This window comes from Ctenopharyngodon idella, chromosome 10, assembly GCF_019924925.1.
Source record: "Ctenopharyngodon idella isolate HZGC_01 chromosome 10, HZGC01, whole genome shotgun sequence".
NCBI classification, from domain to species: Eukaryota; Metazoa; Chordata; class Actinopteri; order Cypriniformes; family Xenocyprididae; genus Ctenopharyngodon; species Ctenopharyngodon idella.
The window spans coordinates 43,508,460-43,525,609 of NC_067229.1; the positions used below are offsets into that span (position 1 = coordinate 43,508,460).

The 17,150-nt window shown below is 39.3% G+C and overlaps 1 protein-coding gene across 24 annotated transcripts in view; it reads left to right on the forward strand.

Moving 5' to 3' along the window:
* Positions 1-17,150, forward strand: part of gramd1ba (GRAM domain containing 1Ba) — a 78,938-nt gene that overhangs the window by 57,904 nt on the left and 3,884 nt on the right. For 11 of the 24 annotated variants that reach the window (XM_051909385.1, XM_051909392.1, XM_051909393.1 and 8 more), the window contains 15 exons: positions 1,639-1,659; positions 8,774-8,858; positions 9,215-9,318; positions 9,597-9,692; positions 9,781-9,861; positions 9,962-10,077; positions 12,562-12,739; positions 12,946-13,138; positions 13,239-13,385; positions 14,269-14,387; positions 14,505-14,647; positions 14,777-14,880; positions 15,093-15,284; positions 15,404-15,494; positions 16,057-16,164. In XM_051909385.1, coding sequence (XP_051765345.1) covers positions 1,639-1,659; positions 8,774-8,858; positions 9,215-9,318; positions 9,597-9,692; positions 9,781-9,861; positions 9,962-10,077; positions 12,562-12,739; positions 12,946-13,138; positions 13,239-13,385; positions 14,269-14,387; positions 14,505-14,647; positions 14,777-14,880; positions 15,093-15,284; positions 15,404-15,494; positions 16,057-16,164 — 1,778 coding nt within the window. The remainder of the gene's footprint in view (positions 1-1,638; positions 1,660-8,773; positions 8,859-9,214; positions 9,319-9,596; positions 9,693-9,780; positions 9,862-9,961; positions 10,078-12,561; positions 12,740-12,945; positions 13,139-13,238; positions 13,386-14,268; positions 14,388-14,504; positions 14,648-14,776; positions 14,881-15,092; positions 15,285-15,403; positions 15,495-16,056; positions 16,165-17,150) is intronic. The other 13 variants (XM_051909377.1, XM_051909382.1, XM_051909395.1 and 10 more) reach the window with 5 other exon arrangements.

The following is a 17,150-nucleotide window of genomic DNA, read 5'->3' on the forward strand; positions in this document are numbered from 1 at the left end:
AGCCCTTCTGGTGCACTCAGTGTCCGAATTCACTCACTTGTTTTCATTCACTCCTTTAAGTGAACTATATTAGTGGACTAATGTAGGGAATAGTGAATGAGGCTTTAGGGGGCAATTTCGGACACAGCCCCTGCCTTTTCCATTCATCAGCGCCGCGGCTCTGCAGTTATTGCCTGTGCGTACTATAGTAACTGCAGTACTACAATATTATGCATCTCGTGTTTTTAGGAGCACATCCGCAATCTGTGTGAACACACCCTTACGCCTGTCACTTAAATGTAGTCAAATTGGACAGATTGTGAAACGAATGCGCTTCTCCTCATCCAGGTGGATAAAGAAAACGGCTCTACGTTTAAAGGTCATTTTTGATGATTGACATCACTGTTTACCAGTATTTTGGTTCTGATGTTTAAATTGTCTCTTCTCGGAAAAGTCATTCTGGTAATTTTATGGTAATTTACCAGGATCGCTGTGTGAACAGGGCTTATAAAAAAAGATGTTAACTTCTATTTGACACCAAACAGTGCTGACGCAGCATCACACAAAAGCATAAGTTTTCAGTATGCCATAGTAGAAATACGTTACTTGTGTCACATATTGTATAGAAGGATAAATACATATTTATTAGTAAAACATTTCACACCTGACCTCTCTTGATGAACTTTCTCTCCAGTATGACAGACTAAACCTGATTAAAGTAAGAAATCAGTATTTGTGCCCTTGAGCTCTGACCCATCCTGTGAGAAGAAACCACAGTAGAGTACTATAGAGTCCCAGTGTGTGTGTGTGTGTGTGTGTGTGTGTGTGTGTGTGTGTGTGTGTGTGTGTGTGAAAAGATCTGTCCAATGCTTTTATTACACTTCTTTCTCCATTCTTCTAGGTCTTTATATTTGTGTATATGTACCATAAACTTATAGCACAATCCCTGTTGAGACACTTTTTGGGATAGTTGTGGTTTTATAGAGCTGTCCTCTATATAATGCATTATATGTTTTGCAGCTTTTAAGAAAAAACTGTTTAATTTAGTGTAAACACTGCCCCCTTGTGGTAGCTTTGTGTGTGGGAAATGTGCTAAGAGACAAGCACGAATGAAATATCCCATACACAAACAGAGGCCAAAGCTTAATCCCTTGTTTTATGATATACTCAAATGAATTGCACTTATACCTGTGCTGATCAAACATTTTAGATAGATAGATAGATAGATAGATAGATAGATAGATAGATATGAATCTTTATGGAAATCTCACAGGTATACCTGCAGATTTGTGGTGTGTGTGTGTGTGTGTGGTTCAGATATACTTTGGCCTATGTGACAAAATGCCCCCACAAAGATGGCAATATCCGAAATCCTTGTGGGGACATTTTTTGGTCCCCATGAAGAAAACAGCTTATAGATATATACAGTTATATATAGTTTGTACAGTATAAGAATTATGTCTATGGAATGTCCCCATAAAAGATGAAAACGCGTGTGTGTTTGTGTGTGTGTGTGTGTGTGTGTGTGATATGTATATAGCCTAATATAAGTGTTTGTGTATATTTGAATCCCTCAGGACCCTTAAAAACTCACTCTAATTTTTCTTTCTTCCTCTCTTGTTTCTTCCACCATCAAAATTGGATTCTTCAAACTCACAGAAGAGTCAAAGCTGGTATAACGTAAGTTTGCTTATTTACTCTTCATTATTTTTGATATTGAATGTTGTGTGTTTGTTCAATATTGGCAGGTTGGGGTTGTTTAGTAACTGGTTTCTGTTTTTCATTATTTAAATACTTTTTTATTGCTCATCCATGTAAAATCATCACATGCTACAGTATGTCATGTGAATCTCTGATGGTGTCGCTTCCCAGTGTTGTTTGAGTTAAACTGCCTTCACAGACATTTCATGTTGGAAATGATTACCTCTTTCTTCTGTAAGGCTGAATGTTTGGCCTGACATTTGTTTTCCTGTAGGAAAGAATTGATTTTTCTTTTTCAGGTCAGCTACTATTTAATGACATTTTTTGTCATTTTACAAGTGCCTTTGTGATGTTTTGTCAATGTGTTATGGTCGGTCATAACCTCTGGGCCACTCTGATGAAAGTGCACTGCAGAATGTCAGAACAAAGAGCACAGTATTCTATTTCTCAAATAAACAGTGTTTCCGTTTCTGTCATGGAGTAGGCTTTGTCACTGCTCAAACATACTACATCTAAAATATATTTAGCCCAGATAGTTTGGTTTTGGAAGAATTTGATGAAAAATGTTTGAGTTCATATTGAAATCTCAGAATTATTAATCTCAGAGTTGATTTTAACATCTCATCTGAAACAGGAGACTCGGGAAACTTAAGAAAAGTTCCCATATTATCTACATTTTCCCCACTGAGCATCAATTGAGATGAAAAGATCTCATTTGTGGATTTTTCCCCCAGCATCCCAGCAGAAAATTTTTGCACTTTAATGTGAAAATCCTGATTATATATATTTTTTTCATTGCTCCACTGCCATAACCACAGCCATATCACTCTGTAGCCCAAGAATGGTTGCCCACTGAAGCTAAGCAGGGTTGAGCCTGGTCAGTACCTGGATGGGAGACCTTCTGGAAAAACTAGGTTGCTGCTGGAAGAGGAATTAGTGAGGCCAGCAGGGGGTGCTCACCTTGTGGTCTATGTGGGTCCTAATTAGAGGTCTGCAATCCCATGGGACCCGACGCAACAGAGTGTGGCTCGGGACAAGTTTTGAATTGCTGAGTGCAGATGCAGGAGGGAAGATACTGTTATGTGCGCAGGAATCGGGAGAAATGACTCATGGGCTCCCCCAAAATATAATAATCTACTGTAATAATAACAGCACGTGTAACAGAGGCCAGCTAGTAAGAGCTGTGCAGATAAACCTCACTCCCCTTGCCTCAAGAGGCGCGCTAGCGACCGACGCTTGAGGATGCAGTCTTTAGCCTCCCTGTTAGCACGCCTGCCTCCCACGCCAGAGACCCGGGTTCGAGGCCCACACAAGAGTGGGCGAGTAGGACCTGAGGGGTTACACACGCAGAAGTCTGTAACTGGAGATCTCAAGCTTCATGTGTGTGGAAATAGGAAAAAATAGCCTATAGACATCTAACCGGACCAGGACTGAAAATTAGCATAGATCTCTTCCTACGGGCTTTTGTGGGCGGGAATGGGAAAAAACTTGTAAGTTTCGGGCTGGAGTGGGATAAAATCGGACATATTTTTGGCAGGAGTGGTACATAATCTTGTGGGAGCAGGCAGGAGCGGGATTGAAAAATCCATCCCTCGCAGAGCTCTTGTCCTAATGCCCCAGTATAGGCATGGGGACACTATACTGTAAAAAGCACCATCCTCCGGATGAGACGTTAAACCAACGTCCTCACTCGCTGGTCATTAAAAATCCAATGGCACTTCTCATTAAGTGTAGGGGTGTAACCCCAGTGTCCTGGCCAAATTCCCTCCACTGGCTCTTATCAATCACGGCCTCCTAATAGTCCCTATCCATTGAATTGGCTTTATCAATCTCTCCCCCCTCTCCACCTGTAGCTGGTGTGTGGGGAGCGCACTGGCACCGTTGCATTGTGGCTGCTGTCTCATCATCCAGGTGGATGTTGCACTGGTGGTGGGTGAGGAGAAGACCCCATGATATGATTGTAAATCTCTTTGGGTATACAGTGGTACATAGTAAATGCCTCATTAATTCATTCATTGGAAAAATAGCCATACAACATGAATTTTCAGTTTAAAGCAAATGATCTGTACTCAGTTGAATTGACCAAATTTTGACATATCTTTGTGGATATCTGTACACTTTGGACATTTTTTACCAGAGTAATTTTTAAAGATTTTTTTTTTCTTCCTTTTTTTTGGAAGCTGCATTTAAAATCCACTTGGCTCAAAAATCTGAGGGAGGTATGGGAGCACAGAGTCCTGCACTTGGGCAGGTACCCAATGGGTAAACCGCTAATATTTATTGTAACGGGTGCAATAACATTTACGTTGTCATTTGGGGAGCGGGTGCGGGTCGAGAATCAACAGGCACAGGCGCACTGCGGATCCAGTATCCAAGACTATTTCTGTCATGACAACTCTCAGAGTGTTTGGCATGGTAATGGGTATGACAATGTTGATATTTTTAGTCTTGACCAAATAGATCTGCTACACTGCTGCTGTTGGTTATTGCTGCTGTAGAGCAAGTACAGGACTTGCTATTGCCAATGCATACACAACATGCTGCTGTATGCAAGTGAGACATGCTGCTGCTGTACAATATAGCATACATGATATAGAGAAGATCTATACAGGTAGAGCTGGGTAAGGTAGAGGGTTTCTGAAAGCACGCTTCACTGCTAAGGCAAATGCTAAAGAATTTGAAGGTTGAGCAGCAAGCGCATTGGCTACTGATACAGCAGGAACCAATCAGCTGTGCCATACAGAGATTGATGTGATCACAAGCAAGTTGAGTTAAGGACCTATCAGCCTGCGCCATCCAGAGTTTCATGACAGAACTTTGTATTTCAACTCAATTCGGTACACGCTGATAGGCAGCTGCTTTCAAAAGGTACCATGCATATTTATGTTCACACTCAGAAGACCGTCAAAGGTTTATATTTACAACATGGTTTGCAGCATTGAGTATTATTGCCAATCACGCTGAATTTAAGTGATTGACAGCTTCATTGATTATATAGGGATCACTCTTTGCTCACTTTCTGTATGTAGTCTATTCAGAATTTGAATAAAAGTTTTATTTTTCATGCTGCTAAGAAGACCAACAGCCATGTATACACTGCAGAGCTTCAGGAGAGACAACCGCATTTTGATGTGGGTGCGGTTCGGGTTGTGGTCTCTATTCCAAACAGGTCGGGTCGGGTAGGGTATGGAATTAAATTAGTGTTGCTGTCGGATAACGCGCCGGGTGTTCTGTTAAGTAGTGCGGGTGCGGGTTTACCAAACAGGACTCGTGTGGGGGAAGTCTGAATGGGCATGATGCTTCTGTATGACTCCATAAACAGAGGAAAACACAATGTGTGGACACCACCATCTGTGTGGAGATAACAGTCCAAATTTATAAAGACCAGCAGGAAACTGCTGGGAATTTCTCTAAGTGTGAGCTTATCAGAAAATGTTAAACTTTGCTCATTTTTGTTTTTCTTGGGTGGGTAGATGACCGCAAGCTGTCGAAACTTGTGCTCAGTTGTAAGATGGTAGCTGTAAACATTATAAATACAGACAATAATAAATACAGCCTTTTCTCCACTGTAAATAATCATATCCCCTGTGTGGTCACAGGGATCAAGTCAAGTTATTTTTATTTGTATAGCACATTTACAAACCATGTTGTTTCATAGAAGCTTTACAGAAAATCACGCATTGATGTCTAAAGCTTTAAACCCCCAGTGAACAAGTGAAGAGTAACTGTAGCAAGGAAGATGTTAAACTAGAAGAGTGAAAATCTTGAGTGAAATCAGACTTTATTCACAAAATTCTGAGACACGTACAGTATGAATGGGAATATAGTGTTATTCTGTTAGGTTTTTACCTGTAAGAATTTGTAGTGGTGCCATTAATCATGGCACGTTATAGGGAAATTAAAAAATATTCGTCATTGATTTAACATGCATTTTCTTCTATAATTGTACTTAAGTTAAAAGTTAGATTTGTGTAACTATTTTAAATGAAATATATTTCAATTACTTTTTTGCTCATATTTACCAATAGGACATACATTTTGACATTGGTCATCAAGTGGCAACCGGACATGTAGTACCAACATATTTTAATGTACAAAAAAAAAAAAAAAGAGAGAGAGAGAGAGAGAGAGAGAGAGAGAGATGGTTCTACCGAGTGTCTTGCTCCTGAGCTGAACAATGTGTCTGGCTCAACAGTGGCCTCAGATGTTTTGCTTGAGAGAGGATTGGAGGAGAGGCCAGAAAGAGAGAGATGATTCACCCATTTGGCATCCCCTCAACATCCCCCCTTCCTCCAACAGTTGAAGTTAACTAGAGTTCGTTCACCCCGTGAGAGTGCAAGAACGAAGAAGAGAAGGAAGACTGAGGCGTTGTCCTTGGCCATGCCTCAACACTAACACCATAAAATGACTTGTGCACAATGGGGGCCTCTGTGATTTGCTCTCAAACACTCTTTATCTCGCTATCCTCTATTTTTCTCCAACTCCCACTGTTTTGATCTCTTTCTTCCACCTCATGAAACAAAACAAACCTCTGCAGCTTTTGCTATTTTTTGGGGTTTCGCAATAAAAATGAATTTGTGGAAGCTGAAGTGTCTTGTACAGGCACCGAACCCCTCAGGGTCTTCAGGAAACTGATGAAGCTAGCACAGGAGTATAAAGTTTTTTGCAACATTTCTGTAGAGACATTGAATCTAGGTTGACCTGGGGTGGGGGTATAGTGACAGAAGCATATATATCTCACAGCTCTTCGATCATGAGTGAGAAAAATGCACTGCCTGAAGCAAAGAGCTCACTACATCTGAAACGGCCCCTCCTCTCTACTTTTCTTTTCATTCTATTGGCCAGCTGGCTTCCCTTGCTCCTCCCCCTCACTCTCTCTCACACACAAACATTCTCTCAGGCCCCTCCCACTCCTCTTGGCAGAATTGTTTTGTAGAAAGTCTCAGTGAGAACTCTTTCCTGCCGTAGTAAAGGGCTCAGCTCAAGAGAGTGTCTCTGTGAGATTTACTGAGACAAATTTTGGGAGATTTACTCAAAAGTGACTTGCCGCAGATCAACTCATCTTGGCTCGCAAGGATATTAATGCTTATATTTTGACTATTTTTATGCATGCTGAAGAAAGAATTTTGAAAGAACTTTTCTGTCTAAAGAGAAAACCTGCAATTTTTCAACAGGTGGATGTTTTTTAGGATTCCTCAAGCAGTCAAACTTTTCTGTTTTTGAATTTGTTTCCAAAATATATGTTTCCATCAGATAACTATATTGGAAAACCTTCATGAACTATTTGGATCTAAAATATTGTAAAGTGGCAACGAGTTACTGGCTGGATCTGGAACTATTTCTTGTATTTTGTAAATTTGGTGGATCAGCAGGCATAAACCCTCAAACAAGAAGAACTTCAAGGAACATTTCCATTTTTAGAGCATCAAATCTCAAAAAAAGTGATCAGTTCCATGAGGCTAACATAGCTACATGTTTTGTTACAACCTTTCAAAGCGGACTATTAACTGTCCTCTGTGTCTTGTTAAAAGTTTGACTCATTTCCTGAGGAAAACCGTGCTCCATTTTCATTGCCAAGAGTGATGTGTCTCTCTTATCAATGTGAGGAGTTCTCCTGCTGTCTGTGGAGGATTGTTTGACTGCTGTTTAGGTACTGAGTATCAGGCTGCACTACTTAAACAACAAAACTGGTAATGCCAAAGGGGTGCAGAGGTTACTTCAGGTCATTTCAGAGCGTGGCCTGCTGAAGCTGGACTGGAACTCAACCTGCATGTTGTGAAGTATTGCACCTTCATCAGGAGCTGAGACAATAAGTGGGAACGTCTTCACGAACGGACAGGAGCGATGGAAGTCCTCAGCTTTGATGCAGAGTCTGATTGGCTCTACGACTGGGAGGCAGTCCAGCAGCCTGAAGTGACCCCGTGTGATTGGACGGACTGGGACTGGGATTCAGAGAGTGTTCCTGCTGTAAGCAACCAGTCAGAGTGCAGAAGAGAAGGGAGGTTTCTCCCTTCTTTAGTTTGGCTTTGGTGATGTTAGATCATGAGCATCTCATTATGGTGAATCTTTGACTATTTGCTGTTTCAGTGGAGACAGAACTGCAGAGTTTTACTATTGTGTGCTTACGGACCTGCTTAGGATATGCCATTTATTTTGCTGTGAATGAAAATGATTTGAGGGACTGAAGTACTGTCTCATACATTCGCTTGTAGATCGTTCGGCCAACAGAGCATTGAAAATATATATATATATATTTTTTAACATATTGTGAACCAGACTGCCTTTTCCAGATCGATAAAGTGATTTTTAAAGTAAAATATCAAACATTTAAGCAGGCAGATAATGTGTTTCAGGGTTAATAAACTGCATTATGCAAAGCTGAATTCATATTTTTCAGTATATTAATTCCTTCAGAAAGTATTAATGGAAACAGGGTGACAGTTTTACAGTTATTTGAGAATTTAATGCTGATATTTCTTGACATTTTCTACAAATATCAATTTTTCAATTTTCATGTGCCTACTATACAAAATCATGGTAGCCAGGTTGACATTTTAAGATTATTACTGTACATCATCATATAATATAAAACATAATAATGTCCTTCAAGAGTTGTTTTATATATATATATATATATATATATATATATATATACATATATATATGCTGGGGACACAAAACGTCTTTTTTAATATATTTTTTTCAATTAATTATTTCTACTACAATTCTACTGAAATCTAAAAATGTATTAAAAGAGAATGAAGAGAAAATTCTAGATTTTATTGCATTTACTGGGGTATGAACAGGCCAAAAAATCCTCAAGAAAAAAGCATAAATATCCTTTTTTTTTTTTTTTTTTTTTTTTTTTTTTAGGTAAGACAAAAAAGTTTGTATGTATATATGGGGACACAAATGGCACCCATTTTGTGGAATGACCCTTTTACAGTTTTTCTCCATTAAACAATGTACGAGGTCTTTGTTCCTTCTTATGAATGCTGAATGTTTTGACTGTCTCTGTGTGGATTTTTGTGGCTGTATGTGTGTTTATCTGTAACATAGCTTGTCTCATTCTCTCTCTCTTATTGTCGCTCAGGTTTTGAGCCCCACATACAAGCAGAGAAATGAAGACTTCAGGAAGCTCTTCAAGCAGCTGCCTGACACGGAGCGCCTCATTGTGGGTGAGTCTTATATTTGATCTTTATATACTGCAGCCAGCTACAATAAAAAAGGTATCATTTTTATATATGTCCTGGCCAAAAATGTATCAAATAAACCGTCTAGCATACATGCAAAAATTTACCATACATCCTGAAATTATTGCATTGATTTGCTGTTGCTATGATTTGGTCAGAAAAAAAAAATGTTGAGACTTACCTTTTTTTTTTTTTTTTTTTTTTTAACCAGTGATTGCCTATTATATTTTTGGTGTTTGATTGTAAACAATATGTATAAAACATGGAAAGGTTTCATGTATGAAAGTGGAGGGTGTATCTTAACATCCATGACCTTTGAACTCTGACCTCTCACCTGACAGACTACTCCTGTGCCCTGCAGAGAGATATCCTCCTGCAGGGTCGCCTCTACCTCTCCGAAAACTGGATCTGTTTCTATAGCAACATATTCCGCTGGGAAACGCTGGTGAGTTGAAGTATTACTCTCATCTCGGAGGGCATCAGTCTCTCATGCTATATTATTGCACAGCTGGATCAGCAAAGCTGTGTGAGGAGAAACAGCTGATTCTGCACAGAAGTAAAATGAAGATTAATTGTCTTTTAAGCTCTAAAAAAATTATATACAGGGAATAATCTATGTCCAGATGTGGCTTCAACAGGTATGCTGAGTTTGTGTTGTCATCTCTCTCTCTCTCTCTCTCTCTCTCTCTGTGTGTGTGTGTGTGTGTGTGTGTGTGTGTGTAGCTGACCGTGAGGTTGAAAGATGTTTGTTCCATGACGAAGGAAAAGACTGCAAGACTCATCCCCAATGCCATCCAGCTGTGCACAGACAATGAAAAGGTAAACAGAGGCCTTTGACTTTGTGCATAACATCAGTAGTGAACCAAACTCTGCCATACATACTAAACATTCGCATATTCTCCTCCAGCACTTTTTTACCTCATTTGGGGCGAGAGATCGGACGTACATGATGATGTTCAGACTCTGGCAGAATGCTCTACTAGAAAAGGTTTGACAAGACATGTCATTATTCCCAATGATCTTTTGAAAAAAAAATGTTTGATGGCCATGTTAGCCCACTGAGTCTCTATGGCTCTCATTTTATCTAGCCATTGTGTCCCAAAGAGCTGTGGCATTTTGTCCATCAGTGTTATGGGAATGAACTTGGTCTGACCAGTGACGATGAGGATTATGTACCTCCAGATGACGACTTCAACACCATGGGGTGAGTCTTCCCCCATCCTGAATGTTGGATCATTTAGGTGATTCATAATTTACAAATCTTCACCCTCTCTCACAGCTTTGTTAGAAGAGTACCAGAAAACAGATTTTCAATTGCAATTTTAGGGATATCTAGTATTGGGGGCGTTTCGTTTAGTCACAATAGTGGTGTTGTGCCCCTTTCCAAGCTTCTAGTACACTCAGATTTACAGATTTAGTCTTTTTACTGGTCTGAACAAAATAAAAATAACTATTATTATTTAGAATAAAACTTTACTTTAGCTTTCACTGTAATAATTAATGCAATGTCATCATATCTGATGAATTACCGAAGCGAGAACATACATTATTAACGCATTTACTGTCGCTTTTCCAGAATATAAATCTTCTACGTATTGTGTAGCTTATAAAAACAAACAAAATTTTAAAAGTCCACCTGTAGTCAATAATTTTATCCATTAAAACTCATCTTTGATCACCAAAATAACATATTTATAAGTTTTTCCCTGTGAAAAAAATTCTTCATGCCTTGAAATAGCTTGAATGTAGCTCTACACCCTTGCTTCATTTAGTATACGCCAATCTATTAATATGCTAATTAGCCCCACCTCCACTCACTCGCACAAGCTCACAGATCCACTCTGTCAACTTACTGAAGTAAACGCTGCACAATGGTATCACTTTTTACAACGTCGGTCACATAACGGTAATTAATATGATTAGCCTTTTGCTTGACTACATTATCAAACAGCTAATAATGTGTTGCTACTTTTACACAAACCATATTCCCGTTCACCATCTCAGAGTCAGACAGCTGCCTTCTGAAAACGCTTTGAACAACTCGAGAAATTCAATTCAATTCACATTTATTTGTATAGCGCTTTACACAATACATATCGTTTCAAAGCAGCTTTACAGAAAATGCATGTCAACATTACAATTCAGAGTAATCTGTTATCAAAAGCATATAGTTCATCATAAGATCGTAATATACATATTTCACCCGCCATATTGCTTAATCTACCCGATTTTCATATCAACAGAAAAAATACCGGGATAACCTGGCTTCTCTTGAGACTTCCTTGTGTCACGGCATAGTAATGATATGCCAGAGCCCACCGCCACGTTGACCTGATTGGTTACAAGGTAGTTTGTTAAGTCAGAAACACCAGTGAATAAATACTCAGCAATGGTGTTGACTTGTGGATTTGCACATGGTTTGTCTTAAAGCATATTAAAAACACCACATAGACATATAAACAACATTAAAAACTTGATTTTTCAGCACAGGTGTCTTTAAAGCATATAAGCACTAACACCACAAGACCTTATCTCGCCGTTGTACAGAGCTTTTTGTGAATCAGAGGCTGTTCTTTGAAGTCCTGCAAAGTGCAAACCTAACGTCCTCCATTACCTAGCGCACGCTGAGTTCGGTTGATCAGTAACAGTCATTTTAACAGAAGGCTAAAGATGTGTATTTTGTAACATTTTGGACGGATTCCCCAAACCACCTGCATGTGAAAAATTGATGGTTCTGCACGAATTACATCGGCTATGTGACATACAGCTTCAAAACGAAGAAATTCGAAAACTTTGGGGCACTATTCATTTTGTACCTACAATATTCTAAGATTAAAGTAAATTTTATAGTTACCTACGCAATGTGTAGAATATTATATATGTGTAGAAAACATGTCATCAAATTATATTTGAAAAGGGTTAGGTAGGCAGGTAGACATCAATGTATATTTTACAAACTATGAATGTTTTTTTGCTAGCACTTACCTGTATTTAAATGTCAGAAACATAATATAAATATTATATTGTTGAAAACACTGAACAGTTGTGATAGCCTTATATGATGTGCGTTGAGCATGTCCGTCTCTGGCTCAGCGCCAGCCAAAAAGCGAATGCAGATTTGAATTTAGTAGTTGATAACATGATGCACTGAATGTTCTAATCACACCGGTGTGATCGTATGCTTCAAAAGGTTAATTATCAAATTTAAAAATAGAATTTTTTTGTCTTTTGGAAGCTTCATTCAAATCCATTTGGCTCAAAAATCTGAGGGGCATGTGATATAGTTCCAATCAGATACGACCAATCCAAACCATTTTTGTTTTTGAAAGAAATGAATACTTTTATCCAGCAAAGATGCATTGATGTGATGTGTGATGTGTGTCACCGTTTCCACAAAAACAACAAGCAGTACAACTGTTTTTAACATTGATAATAATAAGAAACATTTCTGGATCACTAAATCAGCATATTAGAATGATATTCTAAAGGATCGTGTGACACTGAAGACTGCCCAATCACCCAATCAGTCAGACTACTATGGTACATACAGTTGGTACATACAATTATCATTGATTTGCTGTAGACATCTTCACTTCTCCTTTTTTTCCCACTGTCCATCTATCCATCTCATTGCTATCTGTGGGAGAGGGTCTATTCTGCTGCCCGAGCTGGTAATCTTGACCTGCAGCTGTTGCCCCTATCCCTGGTGCAGGTACTGTGAGGAGATTCCTGCTGAAGACAACGAGGCCAATGACAACTGCCCCAAAACTCCAGACACCAAGATGGACATCAGCCCCCAGCTCCACAGGAAGGTTTTCCCCAATAGCAGTCTCAATTCCACAGACAGCACAGACGCTCCAGTCAATGTAAGAACCGGGTTACCTTCACAAAACACATCACTGCGTTACAGTAGGAGCCCACGTACACCTTAAGAATTTTGTATTAAGAGTAGTTTAATCATGACATAAATTGTTGGCCATACCTAACCAGTACAGCAGAATGTTAGCACTGCAAACTGATATTTTATTAATAAAAAAATAATCAGTCATAATCAATCTTTCTATGGTTATAGTTTGATGTGCCCCCAGTGGAGGACTTTACTAACTGCGTCCCAGAAGACCTCCTGGCCTTGCCTTTACCTGACAACAAGCTGTCAGAGACCAGTGGCTCCGCCCATGTTCCCGCCCCACCCCCCTCCCTGGATTTCAACGACAATGAGGACCTCCCCACTGAACTGAGCGACTCCTCAGAAACACACGATGAGGGTGTGTATGAAAAATCCATTTCTATATACTGTACCACAACTTTAGTCTGACTTCTTTACACTCGGGCTCTTCCTGTTTCTGTGCGTGTATGTTTTCTCAGCAGGGGAAGTGCAGGCTTTCCAGGAAGATCTGAATGGGAAGCTTTACATTAATGAAGTGTATAAGTTCAGTGTGGATAAACTGTATGACATCCTCTTCACTGAATCCCAGTTCATGAGAGAGTTTCTGGAGCAGAGGCGCTTCTCAGGTGGACCAATATGGGTTATCTATCTGTCTATCTATCTATCTATCTATCTATCTATCTATCTATCTATCTATCTATCTATCTATCTATCTATCTATCTGTCTATCTATCTATCTATCTATCTATCTATCTATCTGTCTGTCTGTCTGTCTGTCTGTCGTCTGTCTATTTCTCTGTCTGTCACCTGTCTGTCTGCCCCTCTGCGTCTGTCTGTCTGTCTAGCTCTGTCTGTCTTTCTGTCTCTATCTGTCTGTATGTCTCTATCTATCTGTCTGTCTATCTATCTATCTATCTATCTATCTACCTATCTATCTGTCTGTCTGTCTGTCTATTTCTCTGTCTATCATCTGTCTGTCATCTGTCTGTCTGTCCATCTGCGTCTATCTGTCTGTCGTCTATTTCTCTGTCTATCATCTGTCTGTCTGTCCCTCTGCATCTGTCTGTCTGTCTGTGTCTGTCTGTCTGTCTGTCTGTCTGTCTGTCTGTTGTCTGTCTGTCTGTCTCTGTCTGTCTGTCTCTATCTGTCTGTCTGTGTCTGGCTGTTGTCTGGCTGTCTGTCTCTGTCTGTTTCTATCTATCTGTCTGTCAGATAGATAATCTGTCTATTTCTCTGTCTATCATCTGTCTGTCTGTCATCTGTCTGTCTGTCTGTCTATCTATCTGTCTATTTCTCTATCTGTCTGTCTGTCCATCTGCGTCTATCTATCTGTCGTCTGTCTGTTGCCTGTCTGTCTGTCTCTATCTGTCTGTCTGTCTCTATCTATCTGTCTGTCGTCTGTATTTATCTGTCTGTCTGTCTGTCTGTCTATCTGTCTGTCTGTCTATTTATGTAGCTATTATTGTATAACTAATATTTTACCTTCTCTCTCTCTATCTTTCTTTGCAGATGTGGTCTATCGCCCCTGGAGGAAAGAGGACACTGGTAATCAGACCAGAGAGATCATGTACACCATCGCCCTCTCCAACCCACTGGCCCCAAAGACAGCCACAGTCACAGAGACACAGGTGAGCTCACCAGAGGAGATAAAAAAAGCCTCATACAGTATATGGGACATGTTTAATGTAGTTTTTGTCTTTATGATGATGGTATGAAAAGCTTTAGTTTCTTTGTTTTTCTTCTAGACTTTGCACAAGGCCAGTCAAGTGAGCGAGTGCTACATCATTGATGCTGAGGTGATTGCTCACGATGTCCCGTATCACGATTACTTTTACACACTCAATCGCTACATGCTCACTAGAGTCGCCAAGAACAAGTGCCGTCTGAGGTAAACTCTGCACTCTATTTTAATCCAATAAATCATTATAACGTGTATTGCTTGGTGCTATACAAAAAATACATTTTATAGCATGTAAGAGGAATAAAATGCTGTGGTTTTTGCTTATGAATCTAAAAGAGTATCAGCTGAACTGCGCTACAGGAAACAGCCATGGGGATTGGTCAAAGGTTTCATTGAGAGGAACTTCTGGAGTGGCCTGGATGAATATTTTAGGTATTTAGGTAAGTTTTAAAAATTAAAAAAATTTAATGTTAATTTTGAACATTAAATATTTCAGTTCAGAGTAAAAGGTAAAGATAAAAATAGTAATGCATATAATGTAGCCTATAATAAAATAAAACAACAAATTAAAATAAAATTGCAGAGAACAGGATAAAAAGGATAAAGATGAAAATAATCTCTGTTTCTCCCTTTGCTGTGTGTGTGTGTGTAGAGCTGGAGTTGAATAAGGTACAACTGGTGCTATCTGAACCTCACAAACAGTCTCCCAAATCCAAAGCTACAGTGAGGCGGAGGAAGCGGCCCATGACGCACATGAGGCAGCAGCACTTGGACGAGGCGCTCAGCCCAGTCACCACACCTGAGGATGAGAAGAGTGTCATCCGTCGCATCAAACATGTAGCAGGTGCACCATCAGCCAAATTCCCTCCTGAGATACCTTTATGTACTGTTCATGGGCAGTTGCTTTGGTTGCGTTAAGTGTTTTCTCTGTGTTCATTGAGTATAATGTATGTGCTGTCACAGGATCCACACAGACCAGACACATCCCGGACCACGGATCTGAAGGCCTGGCTCTCTACAGCGTTTCCAAACTCTTGCTCATCATCAGTTCTGTGTGGGTATTCTCAATTAGAAACGAAAACCAGGGCACCAGATCACAGGAATTAAATGGCAAAATGAAACTTGTTTTCGCCACTTCTTTTCTTTCAAATTGCTCATTTTAGCAAACTCAGATTGACACATGCAGATCATTTCTTGAAATACAAGAATTTGATGTATACATTTTCTAATATGGTACAAAAGTGTAAAATAGGCCCCTTTGAAGTCCTCACTGCATGTTTCATTCAGTGTCTACTTTGGTCTGTTTTCAATCTTCATACTGTGTCGGTCACTTACATTGTGTTACATTATTAGAGGATAAAAAGTGTCTGGGTTTTTTTTCTCCACATGTTTCAGAGTTACTGTTCAAGTAACTCACACTGTTAAATAGCAGGAATTCATTATAGTCCGTTGTTTTTGGCTTCATATCTTTTCTCTCTCCTGTTTTCATTGCATCCTGCAGGATTTGTGTAAGGTATTCAGTGTTTTCATCATTTTCAGCTGCACTGATTTATTTGATGTAGCTGATATAGAGCAGTTCATGAGCTGATCTGGGTTTGTCCTCTTCTGTTCCTCAGTCTGGTGCTTCTGGTCTTTTTGAACATGATGCTGTTTTATAAGCTATGGATGCTGGAATACACAGCCCAGAGTTTGACCTCCTGGCAGGGTCTCAGGTCTCAGGAAAGGTAATTAGATCCTTGATTGTGTAATGAGAAGGAATCTGAGGTTTTTCAAAACTCCTTAACTAAATGTTAAATGTTGGCACATAACTCGTCCTGTACACTGCAAACATCATTTTATTAATATGTAGTTTTGTTTTGTTTTTAAAGAGCTAGTTCACCCAAAAAAGAAAATTCTGTCATTAATTTCTCACCCTCATGTCATTCCAAACCCGTAAGATATTTGTTCATCTTTGGAACACAAATGAAGATCTTCTTGATGAAATCGGAGAGCTTTCTGTCCCTCCATTGACAGCCTATGCAACTACCACTTTCAAGCCCCAGAAAGGTAGTAAAGACATCATTAAAGTAATCCTTGTGACTCCAGTGGTTTAAACTTTAAACCAGTGGTTTAAAGTCCAGTGGTTACACTTTTATAAAGTGACTCGAGTGCTTTGTTTGCGCAAAAAACATAATTTCCCACTTTATTTACAAAAAATTAATCTCCAACTCACGTTCACGCAAAAACATCTGTTCTTACTTCATCACAACCGATGTGCGTCGTGGTGCTCTCGTGAATGCTCGTTGAAGATTAATATTTTGTAAATAAAGTGGTAAATTATGTTTTTTTTTTCTTTTGCGCAAACAAAGCACTAGCGTCACTTCATAAAACTAAACCACTGGAGTCACATGGATTACTTTAATGATGTCTTTACCTTTCTGGGGCTTGAAAGTGGTGGTTGCGTTGCTATCAGTGGAGGGACAGAAAGCTCTTAGATTTCATCAAGAAGATCTTCATTTGTGTTCCAAAGATGAATGAATATCTTACGGGTTTGGAACGACATGAGGGTGAGTGTATATATATATATATATATATATATATCATTGCCCAGTTGTTATTTTTTTCTTGTTTCACACATAAATCTGTAGTAAGGTTTATGCAAGAAAAAATGCCAATGTGCTAAGAAAAATAAACCAAATTCAATATATATTCTCTGAAAATTCTTTTCTTT